At 36.1% G+C, this 19,453-nt stretch overlaps 3 protein-coding genes across 3 annotated transcripts in view; 2 read left to right on the top strand and 1 right to left on the bottom strand.

Moving 5' to 3' along the window:
- Positions 1–10,728: 10,728 nt before the first annotated feature.
- LOC132309364 (uncharacterized) lies at positions 10,729–12,456 on the top strand. The gene is made up of 4 exons (XM_059807680.1): positions 10,729–11,094; positions 11,639–11,689; positions 11,783–12,046; positions 12,127–12,456. Exons 1-4 carry the CDS (start codon positions 10,729–10,731, stop codon positions 12,454–12,456), a joined length of 1,011 nt encoding a protein of 336 aa, XP_059663663.1.
- A 1,604-nt stretch (positions 12,457–14,060) lies between these two features.
- Positions 14,061–14,921, top strand: LOC132309363 (uncharacterized). Its single transcript, XM_059807679.1, has one exon. It carries the CDS (start codon positions 14,061–14,063, stop codon positions 14,919–14,921), a length of 861 nt encoding a protein of 286 aa, XP_059663662.1.
- Positions 14,922–15,211: 290 nt separating this feature from the next.
- The window catches only part of LOC132309362 (uncharacterized), a 29,203-nt gene continuing 24,961 nt past the window's right edge, over positions 15,212–19,453 (bottom strand). The window contains exon 2 of the mRNA XM_059807678.1: positions 15,212–15,504. Within this exon, the coding sequence (XP_059663661.1) occupies positions 15,212–15,504 (293 nt within the window). The remainder of the gene's footprint in view (positions 15,505–19,453) is intronic.

Genomic DNA, 19,453 nt, shown 5'->3' with positions numbered 1-19,453 from the left:
CAGAATTTGCCTTTAACTGGCAAGGACGTTTTTGGGAATTCATATCTGGTGACCATGGAACCTTACCGAGCATCATGGAATGACTAGAATAGTTATTTTAAACCTTATTTGACTAGTTTAAGGAGTGATTATCCTTTCATATTGTAAAAGACCATTTTACCCCTAGTATGTCCTCGGGTTTGAGTAAGGACCCGGTTAGCGATCCGGACCTCCGGTTTGGGTTGTCACATAAAGAACTAAGGAAAGTTTACTCAACAAAAGGCAAATTATAGAACATTAGGCTTCCCTACCTTCATGGAGCAAGCCAAATATGCCCTTAAGCTTACTAAATTTTGAAATCCCTCCAAACCCATGCATAAATGGTGTCAAATGGAAGCCCTTGCTATGCTTTCCAACTTCTCTTTCTATGGCTTCTTCAAATTCCTACTCTAAACCCTTCAAATCTTGGCCTTAAACATGGAACTGTATATGTGTGTATAGATATAGAGAGAGAAAGAGAAAGTTTTTAGAGAGAGGAAGAGTTGGCCGAATGAGGAAGAAGAGGAGGGGTAGGTAATGTCTTCAAAATGAATCCTTGGCCCTCCTTGTGCCAAGTGTCAACCTCCCATGGTTACTACTTTAAGCAAACTTACTACATTGCCTTCTCTCTTCTATCACAATGCCATGCTTGTCCCCAAAATATCTCCTCTAATGTATAGATGCACCTCTGTGAATTGTTGGGTTTCATGAGAGAGTAGGGAGAAGGGCGACAGAAGGGTAGAGCGGATGGGGCAGTAGCGAAATTTGGATCAAAAAGTAAAAAATAATAATAATAATAATAATAAAATTAGTATATTAGGTGACGAACCCCTTTCTAAGTGTTTAAAAAATGGACTTTTTAATACAAGAGGTCGCTTCGCAAGGTCAAAATATGAATGTAGTTTTGGAAGCCTTTCTAGTCAAATTTACATTTATAAAAACCACTATTACCACTAATGAAGTATAGTGAGTAGGGATCGTCCACAGAGATTATACATGTTGAAATTTAACTTCAACTCTAATGTATTACAAGATTGCAAAGGAAGGTTGATTATTTGATTACACTAAGATGCAATTAATTAAAATGCAATTAAAATAAACTAAGTTGAGATAAGGATTTAAGAGATATGAAGAGAGGTCTTAGGGTATTGGAATCACCACTAAGCTCATGTAATTAACCACTTGATTTCCATTAATGGGGAATACATTGTTGTGAACAAAATGCCTACCAATTGCAATATTAAGCATGGACCATCAAATTCATGTATGAATTATCTACCTGACCAACAAATAAACTAATTGTAGCACAACCCATCAATTCTAAGCATGACCCATCAAATTAATCACAATTGTAGCACACATCAATCTAGAGAATCATAGAATTTGCAATAATAAGTCATGGAATATCAAATCAAGTATAGATTGTCTACCTACCTACAAACATGAATTAAATTGTAGAACAACCCATCAAGTGTAAGAATAATCCATCAAATTAATTGACAAAGCCATTCAATGAAAACCCATGTCTAGCCATCACTAAATCCTTAATTAATTACACATAGACATGCAACCAACGTAGAGAAACTAGTGTAGAAATCAATTCCCAAATAATCACACATAAGACAACATGTAATCAAATAGAGAATCAATAAAAAGAATTAATCCATATGAATCATGTAAGAAATAATTCCTAATTTAATCACACATAGACATGTAAATAAACTAGAGAATTAATAGGAAGAATTAAACCATAGAAATCATAGAAATATACCAAGATTCATTAAATTCACAAGGCCAGAACACTAATCACAACAATATATATAAATCCCCAAAAATAGAAATACAAGGGTTTAGATTACACAAGACTTGGGGCTCATCCAAGCCCTAAGTGTAGATCTAGCCAATCATGGAGGAGGTAGATGTGGTCATGAAACCCTTAAGGGCAAGCTCCAAATATGGCTCCATCTTCTTCTTCCTCGTCTTCTTTGGAGCTCTAGAGATAGAGAGTATGTGGATCTATAGATGGGTTCTTGAGATGTGCCTCCACTTCCCTCTTTTCTTTTAACCCTAATCTCTAACTTTTCTAGAGAGAGAAATAAAAATTACAATGTAAAAATAAAAAGATAAAAAGCTCTTTTTACAAAATGGGTCACTTCCCTTTATATAGAAGGTCCTTTTCTTAGCCATCAAGTCAGAAATATAGCCTCAAAAATATTTAATCCCATACTATGTGGTAGGTGGGAGTTTGGGAGCGCGCGGGAATAAGACAGCTCGCTGCCACCACATTTTCGATCGATCTCAGAAAAGTTCGATTGATCAGAGAAAAATTTGATCAATCAGAGAAAAGTCTGATCGATCAGAGTTCGATCGTTCTCACTTTTTTTGATCGTTCTCACTTGGCAGCTTTTCAACATCAGCCTCTTTTTGCTCCAGATCAGTCTCCTTTTGCTCTAAATTCTCACAAAGACTTAGTTTGACTCCAAAAAGGCCTTAAGAAACCATTTTTAGCTTGTTTTAACATTATTGACCTGAAATAGACAAAAACACAAATAAGTACTAAAACGGGTAAATAAAGATAGATAAATGGACTAAAATACACTTGCTTAGGCGGTTTAAATGCGCACTTTTCAGCGCTCATCACACCCCCAAACTTAAATATTGCTAGTCCTTAGCAATGAACTACAAGGTAAAGGAATGAAATGAACAACTATGAATTTAGAAAGCAATAAATGGATAACGCCACTTTCATAGGGAACACGATTGCATTTAGCACATGCAACAAGCCTTTTAAACCCCAGGTTACCCCTGCTGGACGAGTGAAGTCTCGTGAGGGTGGCACCAATATTGCAAACAAGCATTAGGAGAAAACTACCTCAAGTATGCAATTTTTCAACCCTTTCCAAGCAATCTCCCAAAATCTCAACATCAAGCAAGCAAGTATGGTCCTCCACACATCAAGAAAATGATCATGCAAATCAAAACAACTCTAGAATCCTTTTTGAGTGGACAGGCATTAAATATGTTGCTATCTTAGCCAACTAAAGAAATGATCACATCCTTACCCTCAAACTAGCACACAAATCTAGTACCGATCATCAAGACAAAAAGTGGACCTTTTATTAAAGCTTTATTGTTCTAGGTGCATTTATTCTTTTCACTCGATTTTTTTTTTTTTTTTTTAATTGAGGATCAAAGATGGAAGCATAGTACAATGTGTTGATCTATTAAACTTTCTAGCAATTCATATGGTCGAGCGTTAGGTCAATGACTCCCAAACCAGACGGCTTTAGGGCATTAGGTGTTCAAACACCCCTACGGATTTACAAGCTCAAATCAACTAGGCTACAAATCAAGATAACCTCCATCTAATCATTTCCTATTTCTCACCTTTTGGGAGAAGTCCTCACTTTTTATTTGCTTTTTGCAACTTTCTTTTTTATTATTATTATTTTTTTGTAATCAATTATTAACCTAGAGTTTGGGCCCTCCACCTTTTGGCGCGAGAAGTTCAATGCTTGATGAGACTAGAATCCCGGCTACTTAGTGAAAAGGGGTTGTTATCCACCTTTATCAAGAATGAAAATTTTCAATGCACTACTAGCCCAATTGGGATATAACCAATTCAATAATCAACAAAGCATGTACCCCACAAATGAATGCTAGTGTGCGCCTGTGCTAGTGTAGAATCCTAGAGTGAATCTCAAAACAATCATGAAATCAGGATGATGTGGACCACAAGTGCAAGCAAGATATCAATTTTTCGAAAAACTTACTCCTAAATTGCATCCACAAGGCATACAAGGAGTATTGGACTCTCAAGTCAAGCAATTTTTAAATTTTAAGCAATATAGTCCTTTAAAGATCAAAATCATAGCTAACATGGATCTCAAACCTTAATCATGCATTTAAAGTTCAACTTTAAGTAGAATGCAACAGAGCCACCTTACCCCCAAACTTAAGCCGCACATTGTCCTCAATGTGCAATGAGAACAATGGAAAAGATGGAAAGAGTATACCGCGGTGATGTTGACATAAAGCCCGGTAGCGATCCAATTCGAAATACATCTCCCCCAAACTTGGAATCAATAACCTACTCGAATAACCACGCTAGCAAACTCACATCAAATATCAAATGGGATAAGATAAATAAATCAAACATTCTAAGGCAATATAGCATAAGATGAAAGAGAGATATGAGATCAAGCCCAATAGAAAATATGAAAGTAGCATGACCACACATAAGGGCACGATGGTGAAAAGATTTTACATTTTTTTCTTTTTATGAAAGCAAGTATATACAAAAATGCAAGAAAAACAAAGAATAAAATGCATGAAAAAAATGCAAAAAGAAAAATAAAGAAGGAAAAATGTAATGAAAGAATATGTACAATGTAAGAAATGAAAAACAAAAACTAAGAAATGATGCAAGAACAAAATAATGAAAAATAAAAAAATAAAAACTTTTTCTTTTTTCTTTTTATTTATGACATAACAAGTATGTACACACACACAATAAAATGTAAAGAAATAAAAATGCAATGAAATAAAGAATGTAAATTTTTTTTTATTTTTTTGAAAGTATGTACAATGAAACAAAATACAAGAAAAATAAAGAAATAAGAATGAATATGAACATGTATGATACAAGAGATAAAAGACACAATGTGTCATATGAGTGCTAAGTTTAATGTCTCTAGTAAGACGGAATACTACTTTGAAAAATAATCATTTATTTATTTATTTTTTAATTTATTTTTTTTAAAGAGAAAATAAACTAAATAAAATAAAAGAAAATGACAAAAGTAAAAGAAAATGAAAAATAAAAGAAAATAAAATCAAAATAGAAAAAGAAAAAAATCAAAAAGTCAAAGGGGCAAAGTTGTGATCGATCATGACTTGGATCGATCACACCATGATCGATCTCTATGCTCGCACGATGGGACAGAGAGTACGAAATTTGCAGAGCTTCGAAAATTTTCTAAGTATGGAAGTGAGATTGATCATGGGGGCTCCTGGATCGATCAAATAGTATTTTGGTCGATTGAACATAAAGTTCAAATGATGGAACAGAGAGCTGAAATATGCAGGGTTTGTTCGAACGATGGAACAGAGAGCTGAAATATGCAGGGTTTGTTCGAACGATGGAACCGAGAGATGAGAATATGCAGAGATGATGTTCGATCGATCGAATTTCTTTTGTGATCGATCGAACTGGCACCAAATGCCTCATTTTGAGATGAAAGTGCAGAAAATCCTGTGCTAAGCCCCAATGATGGTAACAAGAATAAAAATTGAAAATTGAATGGAAGAATGTACACAAGAACGAAAAGTAAAAATAAAAATAAAAAGAAATGAGGGAGGAATAGAGTTTTGAAGCTCTATGAATACTAGTGTTTAACGTCTCTAGCAAGACATTGGTTTGACTCACTAGTCGAACGAATCAAAAACAGGATATGAGACATCCTTATTGACCCTTTTTTTCACTTTTCTCATTTAATGTCTCACTTATGACAATGAAATCATCCTCCAAAAGAATGACTTGAAAAGAAATGAAAGAGATGATATTGTTCCTTTCATCCACGGTCTTAAAAACAAAATCAATCATGATTGCTCTTGCCTCATTTTTGTGCTCTTGAAGTGCATTTAAAGAATCATTTCCTATGTGACTTGGCAAGTCAAGGTCTTTCAAAGACTCATTTGGAATATCAAGAAACACATTCTCTTCATCTTTTTTCTTTTCCTCAAAAATCACCATCTCCTCACCTTCCAAGTTAACTAAGGAGTCCATTAAAGAGTTCACTTCATTTTTGGAGCTTTCAAGGTCAAAACCATAATTTTTATACATTTCAAAAAGGCATGTCTCAAGAGGGTCTTTGGAGATAATAGAAGGAAGGTCCTCTTCAACAAGTTCCTCCTCATCTTTTCCTACCTCAAGTGTAGTCACCGTCTCCTCACTCTCTAAAGTAGTTATGGTGGAGATAAAATCATAATCAAAACAAGGAAAGTCCTCATTAATCATATTATACTCTATTGGATTAGCCACTAAGTCACTTGCCACTTCTTTCTCTATACAAGATAGAGTGCTAGGCATTAGCTCACTTGTTTCATCCTCCTCTTCACTCTCATCATCCTCATCTACATAAATTGAAGTTCTTGCCATTTTTTTATTTGCCTCTTCCTCCTCCTCTTGACGAGAAAGAGTACTTGCAATTTGCTCAACTTGAGCTTCTAACTTGGCTAACATTTGAGAATGAGAATTAATAAGTGGAGTTTGTGAAATGTGCACATCAAGTAAAGCTAACACTTTTTCTTCAAATCCGGATAAGTACCTAGAAGGTGGTGGAGTTGGTTCATTATAAAATGGTGGGGGAGGGTAATAGTCATAAGAAGGATTAAATGAGTGATCAAGTCTATAATAAGATGATGCATGAAATGAATTGGACTCAATCTCATAAGGATTAAAATATGATGGAGGAGCATAAGGTGAAGGGACATAATTTCTCCCAAAACTTGGATCAAACAATTCCTCCATTTATAATCAAAATCCAAATGCAAGAAAAAAAATTGGCCTTCACAAGGATCTATGCTTGGACTTAAAATAAAGCAATAGAATAAGCCTCAACAAGGGCTATCATAAGCATGCAAAGAAGTGCACAATTAAAATACAAGAGTTCCAAGAATTTCTCACAACAGTCCTTAAGCAACTTTAAATTTTAATATTAGCTTTAGGCTCCAACAATTGCTTTAAGTTCCAAAGTTTGCCTATCTTGTAGTCAAGTACCTAATTAACAAATAATAATAAGAATAAGAAAAAGAATATACAATGGAAAATAAAATAAAAATAGAAGCAATCAAATGAACACTATTGTCTAGTCTAATTCCAACAAAACCGTTAATCCCCGGCAACGGCACCAAAATTATGATACGACCCGAGCGTGTGCACAAAATAATGCACAACACTTTGAGTTTGGAAATTAGTGTCAAGTGGGCATCATACTTTAAAATTTTAAACCGCTTAACACCTATACTATATAGTATGAGTGAGAAGGGATCGTCCCAAGAGATTGTACGTGTTAAAATTTAACTTCAACTCTAATGTACCAAATGATTGTAAAGAGAGAGATTGGTTAATTAAACTAAGATGTAAGGAAATTAAAATAAACTAAGTTTAGATATGGATTTAAGAGATATGAAGAGAGGTCTTAGGGTGTTGGAATCACCACTAAGCTCATGTAATTAACCACTTGCTTTCCATTAATGGGAAATACATTGTTGTGAACAAAATGCGACTACCAATTGCAATATTAAGCATGGACCATCAAATTCATGTATGAATTGTCTACCTAACCAACAAATAAACTAAGTGTAGCACAACCCATCAATTCTAAGCATGACCCATCAAACTAATCACAATTGTAGCATACATCAATCTAGAGAATCATGGAATTTGCAATAATAAGTCATGGAATATCAAATCAACTATAGATTGTCTATCTACCTACAAGCATGAATTAAATTGTAGAACAACCCATCAAGTGTAAGAATAATCCATCAAAATTAATTGACAAACCCATTCAATGAAAACTTATGTCTAGCCATCACTAAATCCTTAATTAATTACATATAGACATGCAACCAACATAGAGAAACTAGTGTAGAGATCAATTCCTAAATAATCACACATAAGACAACATGTAATCAAATAGAGAATCAATAGAAAGAATTAATCCATATGAATCATGTAAGAAATAATTCCTAATTTAATCATACATAGACATATAAATAAACTAGAGAATTAATAGAAAGAATTAAACCATAGAAATTATAGAATTATACTAAGATTCATTAAATTCACAAGGTTAGAACACTAATCACAACAATATATATAAATCCCCAAAAATAGAAATACAAGGGTTTATATTACACAAGACTTAGGGCTCATCCAAGCCCTAAGTGTAGATCTAGCCAATCATAGAGGAGGTAGATGTGGTCATGAAACCCTCAAGGGTAAGCTCCAAACATGGCTCCATCTTCTTCTTTAAAGCTCTAGAGATAGAGAGTATGTGGATCTAGAGATGGGTTCTTGAGATGTGCCTCTACTTTCCTCTTTTCTTCTAACCCTAATCTCTAACTTTTCTAGGGAGAGAAATAAAAATTACAATGTAAAAATAAAAAGATAAAAAGCTCTTTTTACAAAATGGGTCACTTCCCTTTATATAGAAGATCATTTTCTTAACCATTTAAGTCAGAAATATAGCCCCAAAAATATCTAATCCCGTACTATATGGTAGGTGGGAGTTCTGGCATGCGCGGGAATAAGACAGGTCGTTGCCAGCACATTTTTGATCGATCTCAGAAAAGTTCGATCGATTAGAGAAAAGTTCGATTGATCAGAGTTCGATCGTTCTCACTTTTTTCGATCATTCTGACGATCGTTCTCACTTGACAACTTTTCAACATCAGCCTATTTTTGCTCCAGATCAGTCTCCTTTTCCTCCAAATTCTCACCAAGACTTAGTTTGACTCCCAAAAGGCCTTAAGAAACCATTTTTAGCTCGTTTTAACATTATTGGTCTGAAATAGACAAAAACACAAATAAGTACTAAAATGGGTAAATAAAGATAGATAAATGGACTAAAATACCCTCGCTTAGGGGGTTTAAATACGCACTTTTCAGTGCTCATCATTAGGTAACAAATTATAATAATAGTAAACACCAAATCCTGGGTCAAATTCATTTTTCAAAAGAGTTTACTTAACTATAGTAAATATGGCTCCATAAGCCCACTTATATATTAAAATCCCTTTAATTTTTTTCCAATGCCTCATTATTAAATAAATAATAAATATTGTGTACTGAAGTTTGAATATCATCTTGAACCTTAAAAGAAGAAAAAATATTGAATTTTTATTGGACTATTTGCTTAGCATCAACTAGATGATTCATGATTGCGGTTTCTGGGATTTAGGTTTTACTGGCTTTCTATTTACTCGGAATAATCAATGTAATGAGCAGGACAATATTCGTGAAAGGTTGGATAGAGCTTTGGCATCCACTGTTTGACGTCTCCGGTTTCCTCCAGCCTCTCTTCAACATTTATCTGTGGCAGGTTCAGACCATGCTGCTCTATTGCTTGATCTCTACTCCCCATCTCTTCATAAAGCACTTCAATTTCATTTTGATGCCCGATGGGTAGCTGAGTCGGAGTGTTGGAATCTTATTTCTGATGCTTGGAATTATAATGTACGGGGATCTCGTTTGTTTTACTGGGCGTCTAAGTTAAGAATTTGCAAAGAAAAGCTGGTGGGTTGGGTCAAGCAAATAAGCTATAATTCTATGAGTAAAATTGTTGATGCTGAAGCCCACTTGAAGGCAGTTAAGGAAAATTTGGCGAGGTATCGCCATGAAGAAGTTGTTAATGCTGAACGCGAGTTGAATAAACTATGGTTTGAAGAATAATTGTTTTGGAAACAAAAGTCAAGTGTTAATTGGTTAAAGTTAGGGGATCGTAATTCCAAATTTTTTCATGCTTCTACCATTCGAAGACAAACTTGGAATCGCATTTCGGGGGTTGAAGATTCTTCTGGGTAATGGATTGAAGAGGAGGTGGCAGTGCATGCAATATTTTTGAATTATTTCCACCCAATCTCCTTCAACTATGGAGCAATTATTACAGTATGTTACCCCCAAGATCTCTGAGAAGATGAATCAGCAACTTTTGAAGCCTGTTATAGAGGCTGAAGACTGAAGTAGAACAAGCAGTGTTTTCTATAGCACCTCTCAAAGCTCCAGGTCCTGATGGTATGACCCTGTTGTTTTATCAAAATCTTTGGAGCTTACTTAAAACTGATATTGTATCTGTTATATCAAGCTTTATGCATTTGGGTTTTATGTTATCCAGTTTAAATCATACTAATATAGTGCTTATTCCGAACGTGAAATCCCCGACCCAGGTGACACATTTTCGTCCTATTGTTCTCTGTAATGTAGCTTATCGTATCATCTCAAAAGTTCTTGCTAATAGACTTAAATCTGTGCTTGATTTCTGTATTAGTGAAAATCAGAGTGCATTTGTGGCGGGGTGTCATATTATTGACAATATTCTTGTGGCCCATGAAATTCTCCACTATCTTAAAAATAAAAGAGGAGGGGATAAATCTTTTATGGCCTTAAAACTTGATATGAGTAAGGCTTATGATAGGCTTGAATGGCCTTTCTTGTTTACAATGCTTAGGAGGCTGGGTTTTAATCACCAATAGATTCGTTTGATTTCTGCCTATATATCTTCTGTTTCTTTCTCTCTTGTTATCAATGGACATCCGGTGGGTTTTTTTAAGCCTTCCCGGGGTCTGAGATAAGGTGATCCCTTATCTCCATATTTGTTTATATTGTGTGCAGAAAACTTATCCCAGGCGCTCCGACGTGCGGTGCAAATGAAAGTCTTGACTGGTATTAAGATTTGCAGAGGAGCCCCTTCTTTATCACATCTGTTTTTTGCAAATGATTCTATTATTTTTTGTCAAGCAACTTGTTTGGAGGTGCTATCGATGAAGCGTATTCTTCTTACTTATGAGCGGGCTTCGGGGAAAATGGTGAAGTTTGTAAAATCAGCCCTCTTCTTTTCTAAGAATACTACCCAGTTGCGACGTATACAGATTTGCCAACTCTTGGGTATTGGGCAAGAGGGCTTAATAGCTTGATATTTAGGAATGCCTGTGCTTATTGGATGTTCCAAAGCAGATGTGGTTAAGTTTGTGTCTCAGAAAGTGCAAAGTCGGTTGATGATTTGGACGTCAACTCTTCTATTTAAAGGAGGTAAGGAAGTTTTTATTAAGGCAGTTTTAAGTGCCTTACCGACGTATGTTATGGCGTGTTTTTGGTTACCATCTTCTTTATGTGAGGAGATTATGAAGTTTATCAGATCCTTTTGGTGGCGTAAAAAGCCTGAGGCTCACGCTGTTCATTGGGCTAACTGGGACGTTTTGTGTAAAAGTAAGAAAGTCGGAGGCTTGGGATTCAGAGATATGCAAGTGTACAATTTGGCTTTGCTTGCAAAACAGGCTTGGAATTTTCAGGTTCTTCAGAAAGGATTAGCTTTTGAATTGTTTTTAAGGCGAAATATTTCCCAAACTATTCTTTTATGGAAGTTGCTCTAGGATGCAATCCTTCCTGGGCTTGGTGGAGTTTCTGGTCCACCAAACCTGTTGTTAAAAAAGGCCTTCGATGGATTGTGGGTGATGGAAAATCTATTAATATTTGGAACGATTCCTGGGTACCTTCCATTGAGACTTTATAGTGTGTGAATCCATAGACGTTTGTTCATAAAGTGGAGGAGCTCATTGATTCTTCTACTTTTTCGTGGAAATCTCATCTCCTCTCTTAGTTATTTTTGGGGAGGTTGTGGAGGCTATATGTGGGATTCCCAATAGCATGCGAGGTCTTGCGGATTGTCCAATCTGGGGGTATACGGAGTCTAGAATTTTTTCAGTTAAATCGGCTTATCATGTGGCCTTTTCTCTTCTTGCATCTCAAGTAGATAATCGAAATTGTAATCCAAAAAGCTGGTCACATCTTTGGAATTGTGAATGTCCCCAGAATGTTAAACATTTTTTATGGTAGTGTGTTCAAAGAGTGCTTCCAACGAAGTCTGCTTTGATGATCAGGGGTCTGGTGAATGATGATTTTTGTGTGGAATCTGGCGAGGGACCTAAAAATGTGGAGCATATTCTTTTATGCTGCCCTAAGACATTTCATGTGTGGTAGATTTCTCCTCTGCATTTGGATGTTTCGGCTTGGGCTGGTCAGTCTTTTGAGAATTGGTGGTTAGCTATATGTAATTTAAGGACTGATGTGCGGGATATGGTGGCTTTTGTTGCTTCGACACTTTGGAAAGCTCGAAATAGTTTGGTTTTTAAAAGAAAACTTTTTACTACTCAAGGAGTTGTGAACTTGGCAGTGGCAGCCTTTTGGGAGTTTAGAGCTGCTTGTCAGCTTAGCAAGGACGGGTCAAGAGTTGCTCCTTCCAAGGTTCTTTCTAGTTGTGCTCAGTGGACGCCTCCAGATTTTGGGTCCGTTAAATGTAATGTTGATGCTACTTTCCTTACTAGTCAAGGTTGGGCAGGGGTGGAATTGTTTTTCGTAATCATGGCGGTGTCGTTTTGCGCGTGGCGGTGCTCAAGTCTCTTAAAGCTTCTTCAGCCCTTTCGGCAGAGGCATTTGTTTTGCGGGAGGCTTTGCTTTGGGCTAGGAATTTTCAGTTTCTTTCGTTGTATGTGGAAACTGATTCTCTGGTGTTATATGAGGCTATGCAGAGATATAGAGTTTGTCCTGCAGCCATTTTTTCCTTGGTCTCTGATATTCACCAGCTCTTGAATGATTCTCATGTTGTTAGGTTTGCTCATGTGCGTCGTGATGTAGTTTGTTCATGTGCGTCGTGATGCAAATACGCTGGCTCATGATGTTGCAAAGCTTTCACTTGCTTAACATTCTTTTTTTAGTCAGGTGTTCCATGGTTTGCCTGCTCAGTTGGGTGGTTAGGTGTTGTTTTGGTGGGCAAGTTTTTTGTTGCTGCTTTGCTTTGTTTTGTTTCCCATGTTAAAAAAAAAAAACGAAAAAAGAAAAAACTAGTATAAAACTCAACAAAATCCAATAGTATATAACTTTTTTTTTTCCTCCCTGGATCAGTAATATATAATTATATCAATAAAATAAATAAAATTAACATAAATAATCATGACAAAATGATTTGGATACACAAACTCGTAAAATCCATTCACAAGAAGATAGGTATACCAATCAAGTAAATTAAATTAACATGAATTACCATGACAAAATGATTTGCACACATCACTCATGAAATGCATTGTCACGGAGTCAACTTTTGAGTAATTACAAACGTATTTTTTTCTTTAAGATTTAAAAGCAAAAAATTCTCGTAAATTATACTATTGTTACATATTACTATTTTTGAAAGCAAGCTAACCCTTCAACTATAAAAATGTTATACAGTATATTGCCTCCTTAGACTGCACTTTCCGACAGTAGGAGATCACGTGTCTTTAGTTTTTCAATTAATGGCCAAAATGCCGTTATAGCCCTATTCCCTTTAAAGAATCCATTTGAGAGGAATGCACAGTAGCCACATGTCAGTAGCCTATTGGCTTATGACTTTAATTTTTAATTTTTTAATTTATTTATTTTTTAGATATGGAGCATGCTTTACTCTCCCTTTCTCCTTCTCTCTCTAACCTAATCTCTGCACACTCATTTTCCTGTCAATATGAAGTATTACCATCAAATTAAGTTGAATAGTGCCTGTTTAATTTCTGTCACATTCGATGACCGCTAGAGTTTTTGATGATTGCTTCCTTGATCAATTCTTTCAGCTTATGAAATATATTAATTTATGGGTAAGTCCTTTCTTTCAAGCAAAAAGGAGAAATCACCGGGTCCGGATGGGTTTAATGCCCACTTCTTCCAAAAGGCATGGCATGTGGTGGGTAGGGATGTGACCAAGGCCATTAAGTCTTTCTTCTCCACTAGCAGATTGCTTAGGGAGGTAAATAACTCCTACATTGCACTGGTGCCTAAGAATAACCCTACCACAATGAATGATTTCAGACCTATTTCTTGCTGTAATACCTTTTATAAGTGCATAGCTAAGCTTCTTGCAAATAAGCTAAAATTGGTGCTGCCTTTTATTATTGGCCCTTCCCGAAGTGCTTTTGTCAAAGGTAGACACATTGGGGACAGTGTGCTCCTGGCTCAAGAATTGCTTCAGGGGTATCACAAACATCTTTCTCCACCCAGGTGTGCTATGAAGGTTGACCTTATGAAAGCTTTTGATTCAGTTGGCTGGGAGTTTCTTTTGGACACCCTATCCCTGCTAGGTTTTCCCCAATCATGTCTTCAATGGATTAGTGCTTGCATTACATCTCCATCCTATTTCTATTTCTCTAAATGGAGAATTCAAAGGGCACTTTCAGGGAGTTAAGGGTCTCAGGCAGGGGATCCTATCTCACCTCTCCTATTTGTGATTGCCATGGAGGTTTTCTTTTCCATCACCAAGAGATTTATTGGGAATTGCCCCGTTTTTAGGTACCACTCTAGATGCAGGAATTTGGGCATTTCTCATCTCATTTTTGCCGACAATCTCCTTCTTTTTTCCTATGGGGATCTTGCATCTGTTTCCACTCTTAAAAGAGCCATTGATCACTTTAAAGCACTCTCGGGTCTTAGCATTAATTGCTCTAAGAGTCAACTCTTCCTCTCTGGAGTGGACAGCTCACATATTGCCGGATTTGAGAATTTGCTTGGATTTGATTGTGGTACATTACCTATTAAGTATCTGGGGGTTCCATTGATCTCCACTAGGCTCAAGAACTCAGATTGCAGAGGGCTTGTGGAGAGAATCACTCGCAGGATTAATCATTGGTCTTCCAATTTCCTATCCTATGCGGGTAGGGTTCAGTTGATTCAATCAGTGTTGTTTAGCATGGTTAATTACTGGTCTAGTATTTTTGTCCTTCCAAAGTCAGTTCTTGTTGAAGTGAATCAATTGATGAAGAACTTTCTTTGGACGGGCACTGATGACAAGCACTCGGGGGCGAAGGTGGCTTGGTTTAAAGTTTGTCAGCCTAAGGAGTGTGGGGCACTTGGGTTTCGTAACCTGGAAACTGCGAATTTGGCCTCCTCCTTAAGGCATATTTGGACTCTACTCTCAGGTCGAAGAGATAATCTATGGGCGGGACTATGTGAATCCCACAGGCAAGTTCTAGTAATTGGAAGAGGATTCAGCATCTTAGGGGCTTGGCAAGAACCATGCTTCGTAGGAGGGTGGGTAATGGGGAAGAGACCTACTTCTGGGAGGATTTTTGGTTGGATGGGGGTCCTTTATCCCTAAGGGTTCCTGAAGAACTAATTAGGGACTCACCCATCTCTCTAAATCAGATGCTCTTTACACTTACCGTAAATGGAGAATGGGTTTTCCCTGAGAACTTGATTGATCGATTCCCTGAACTTGCACTTTTACAACCGCCGAGTAATTCATCCGACTCAATGTTTTGGACTCCATCATCCATAGGTACCTTCTCACTCAGCCAAACTATTAGCTAGATTGATACTTTCCATCCACCTAGACACTGGCATCACCTGATTTGGAGCCCACTCTCTGTGCCGAGGTGCAAAATTACATTATGGTTGGCTGTTCAAGGCAGGCTCTCCACTATGGATCGAAGCCGAATGAGGATGGTAAATGGATCGAGGCTCTGCCTCTTCTGTAATGTGGTCAACGAGACCTATGACCACCTTTTTTTTGCTTGCAATTTCACAAGGCCAATTTGGGTTCACCTTCAAAACATTACCAGATTTCACGCTCATCCCTCTTCTTGGTCTGATTTTGTTCTCTGGGCATCTCAGCATTGGGCAAGACGAGATCTGAAAAATTCGATGAGGAAGTTGGTACTCTCCACGACTGTCAATAAGATCTGGATGGAGCGAAACAATAGGGTGTTCATAAATCAGAAGAATTCACAAATGGTGGTATTAAGGCAGATCACTGACATGGTTAGGCAAAAATTATTATCACAAAGCTTAAAGGACTCATCTTATGCAAGGAGGCTAGCGCTGGATTGGGAGCTCCCGGCGTCGATCCTGAGGCCACCGGCAGAACCTCCAGACTGAATAGCATAGGGCTTGGCTTCGACGGCTCTAAGTCCTGCGTAACACACCGGAATGTTTGGGATCTCAGACAACGATAGTCTTTGATATGCCCTAGACTAGACTTTGCCAGTGCTTTATTCCTTTGTTTGCTTTTGGTTGGGCTTGGTCCATCTTTCGTGGCTAGCCTATTCTTTTGGATTGCGTTGTAGAGTTTTTTTTTTTTGCAATACATACTTAACTTCCGAAAAAAAAAACAAAAAAAAAAAAAAAAAAAAAAAAAAAAAAAATAGAAGAGAAAAAAAGTAAAAGTAAAAGTTAAAAAGATGAACTTGAATAGTATTGTAGTAAATTACCAAGCTGCTGTGTAGCTCATGAAGGATGAAAATGAGGATGAAGAGGATGAATTGTAGGTGTGGGTGACGGATGCAAAATTTTTGGTCATTGTAGTGTGGTGGTGGCGGCTAAAGCAGGGACGGAACTAAGATTTAATTTCAGGGGTATAACGTACTTGACTAAAAAAAAAAAATCAAATGACATGATTAATTTAGTTTTATTTTAAAATTATTGAATTCATAAAATTACAACAATGAATGCAAATAAAAAGAGAAAAAAAAAAAAAAAAATTACATACATCATATACAAGTGCAAAAAGAAAAAAAAAAAAAAAAAAAAAAAAAAAAAAAAAAAAAAAAAAAAGAATTTTGAAGAGAAAAAAATTAAGATTTAATTGACCAAAGTGAAATAGGAATGTAACTTTTTTTATTTAAAAAAAAAAAAGAAAATTATAGAAATTTGAAGAGTAAAAGAAGGGAAAAAAAGAAAAAAAAAAAGATATAATTTTAGTAAGTAAAGATTTTAAGGGGCATGCTACAAAATTTCTCCACATTTAATAAAAAAATATAACAACAAAATGATGGAAGGGGCGGGGCCCTGGGCATGCCTTGGCTCCACCCCTACGGCTAAGGCCATGGGTGGGAAGGAGGTGCCGCGATGGCATGGTGGATGAATTTTAGTTGGTTTTTCCAACTGTTTTCTTCAATTCTTTGTTTATTTAATGTCTTGTTTGGGTTGCAAAATCTACATCTTGGGTATGGTGAGCAGATAGTTTTTTTTTTTTTGGACGGAGGTCCTTTGTTGGTGTTTTGGCTCTCACAACAGGGTTGTCGTCGTTGGTGGCGCGTACACTCACTGGCTGCCAGGAAGATGAAAAAAACAATTAAATATTTTGAGGGTAATATTGGTATTTTATATATATATTATATTTTTTATTTTATAATAAATTAGGGTAAATAAGTAATTGTGCCCCTCTACAGGTTGGAAAGTGACCTCCAATTGCCAGATGGTATAGTTAAGGGGGCAATATGCAACATTTTTTATAATTAAATGATTAGTTTGCTCCTAAGTCACATAAAGCGGAAGCGGGAGTGGGAGTGAATTCGAGAGCGAGAGCGTTAAAGTGGTAGAATTAAGTCATGAACAGTGAGAATTTGAACGAGAGCAGGAGCGCGTTTGGAGCGTGACAGCGACACCTATTGAGAAGAATTGTGTGATTTAGATTTACTCTAAAAAAAATAGTTTAGAGGTATCATGCGATATAGTTTAAGAATTTTTTTTTTATTCTTTTGCCTTCCTTTGATCATAACAGTTCCTTATTAAATTAATATGTCATTAACCTAATGGTATAAACAACTACCGCAAACAAATGGGTAGGACTTCTGGAAGAATGTGTGTTAATATGTATACTCACCTGATATAAAGAAAGTTTGAAGTAAATTCTATTTTTTTTTTTTCTAAAAATGGCAAAGAATTTCATTTTATCCAAATATTATGATACAATTTTCAAAATACTTTTGTAATCTTTCTATTTCCATCCCTTTCTTTAGTTGGATCCAAAACTGTAAAAATCACTTCCTACTGAAGAATTACCACACAGTATTGACAAAATTATATATACTTCAACAAAAATTGAAACATTCACGTCACCTCTTAATTTTAATTTTCTCCAATAAAAGAATCATGAAAATGAGAGTGTTGCCGTTTTTCGTGTGGGAAGATTAGGAAAAGAGGGTTCATTTAAATAACAAAATAACACAAGTTTTTTCTTTTCTTTTGCCAACGGAGTTTTTTTGATAGATACGGCTGGCAAAATGTCTCAATATAAAATATTTCGTTTAAAGTGTTTCAATTTTAGTGCTACTATTTACTTAAGTATCAAATACTATAAAATTCAATAGAATCGAGACTAGTATATATATTAATAAAATAAATGGCATTACCATGACAAAATGATTTGCACAAAACTCATGCATTCACACGAAGCCAAGTTCGAGTAATTACAAAAGTATCCTTTTTCTCAATCACAATTTATTATTATTATTATTATTATTTATTTAATTTTTTTTTTTGTGATAAATTTAATGTAAATAAAAAGGTATAGACAGTAGTTAGAATTGTCACTTTTCAAGATATTTAACTTCTCTATCAGCGTCTCTAATTCAGGGCGCTTAAATATGTAAAAAAATTTTTCTTTAAGAGTTAACTTTGAGGGTAGCGCACATATTTGATCAGTCAATTGAGTGAGAACATGTTTATTAGCCAATGTGGTAAACTTACGAACCATCATAGCATGTTTTGTAGCCTCTACAAATATGGCTTTTGATTATCTCCTTGAAGATGCCATAGAATAATTGGGATAAAAGTGAGTGTGCGACACCTTTTTCCATGCACTCCTTAACCAATTAACCAACCATACATGGGAAGAAACATCTTCCCTGTGTGTTATGTATTTGTTATGTTCCAAATTAGTTGTAGTGTATTTTTTTTTATTATTATTGCAGATTTGATTTTGCGTTATCAATTAGTGAAATGTCTGAATTTTGTTGCACAATGAGAACCGGGGGCTTGTGGAAATTGGGGACATTGTCACTGGACAAGTCTTGCATGTTAAGCTAAGACGAGATTCGCAATGCTGTAGTTGTGCACTCAAGCCTTGGCTTGATATTGGCATGAACAGGTTCCGGCCACTGTGGACCAAGCATGTTGACTGATGTGGAGTTCGTAGGCCTGCAATTTCGCTCTCTAAATCAATGGTCATATTTGATGCCAACACTAGTCCTGCTGCAAGCATCTGTTTTTTTAGGTTCCATTACAGAAGTATTTTTGCGTTTGACACTATTATTAGGCGTGCAACTCAGACAACTTAAGCTCAACCCAATATGACCTTCCGGCTCGAACCCAAGCTTTCAAACCTAAGCCCAACCCATGTTCAAAATTTTGAACTTGGGTTCAGCCCTGGTTGGAAAAATGAGACTAAGCCAATCTGTCTTCGGGTTTGTTATTTGAAAAATATAAACGAAATGGTTGCCCAAACTTACGAAAAATCAGTCTAAAGTTGATTGCGTTCAGGTTAGTCCGCCCAGTTTACACTTTCATTTATTAATTTTTATTTTTCCTCCAAGGGGTGGGGGCCTATTTACTGTTTCGAGTATTTTTCATGACATTGTAATGAAAATTTCAATGCTTTTCTTTTTCCTTCCTTCCTTTTTTCCTCTTCTTTTGCTTAATTCGACATCTTGGGAAGCTCAAAAAATCAATGCTAACCTTTGAGAGAGAGGAGAGACAGAGACCCCCTTAGCCAAGACTTCAATCTTTTTCTTAATTTTTTTGTCCAAAATGCAGATTAAAAAAAAAAAAAAAACGCAGAGCCAAAAAAGCATGAATTTTCAGAATGATTAAGGTTCGTACAATCTTTTTCCTCTTTCACAAAATACGGAA

The sequence above is a fragment of the Cornus florida genome, unplaced genomic scaffold (assembly GCF_030987335.1).
Source record: "Cornus florida cultivar Cherokee Brave unplaced genomic scaffold, ASM3098733v1 CherokeeBrave_3.0.0_Hap2_Chr05, whole genome shotgun sequence".
Taxonomy (NCBI): Eukaryota; Viridiplantae; Streptophyta; class Magnoliopsida; order Cornales; family Cornaceae; genus Cornus; species Cornus florida.
Note: the sequence above shows the minus strand (reverse complement) of the source record. Positions and strands in the feature narration are given on the sequence as shown.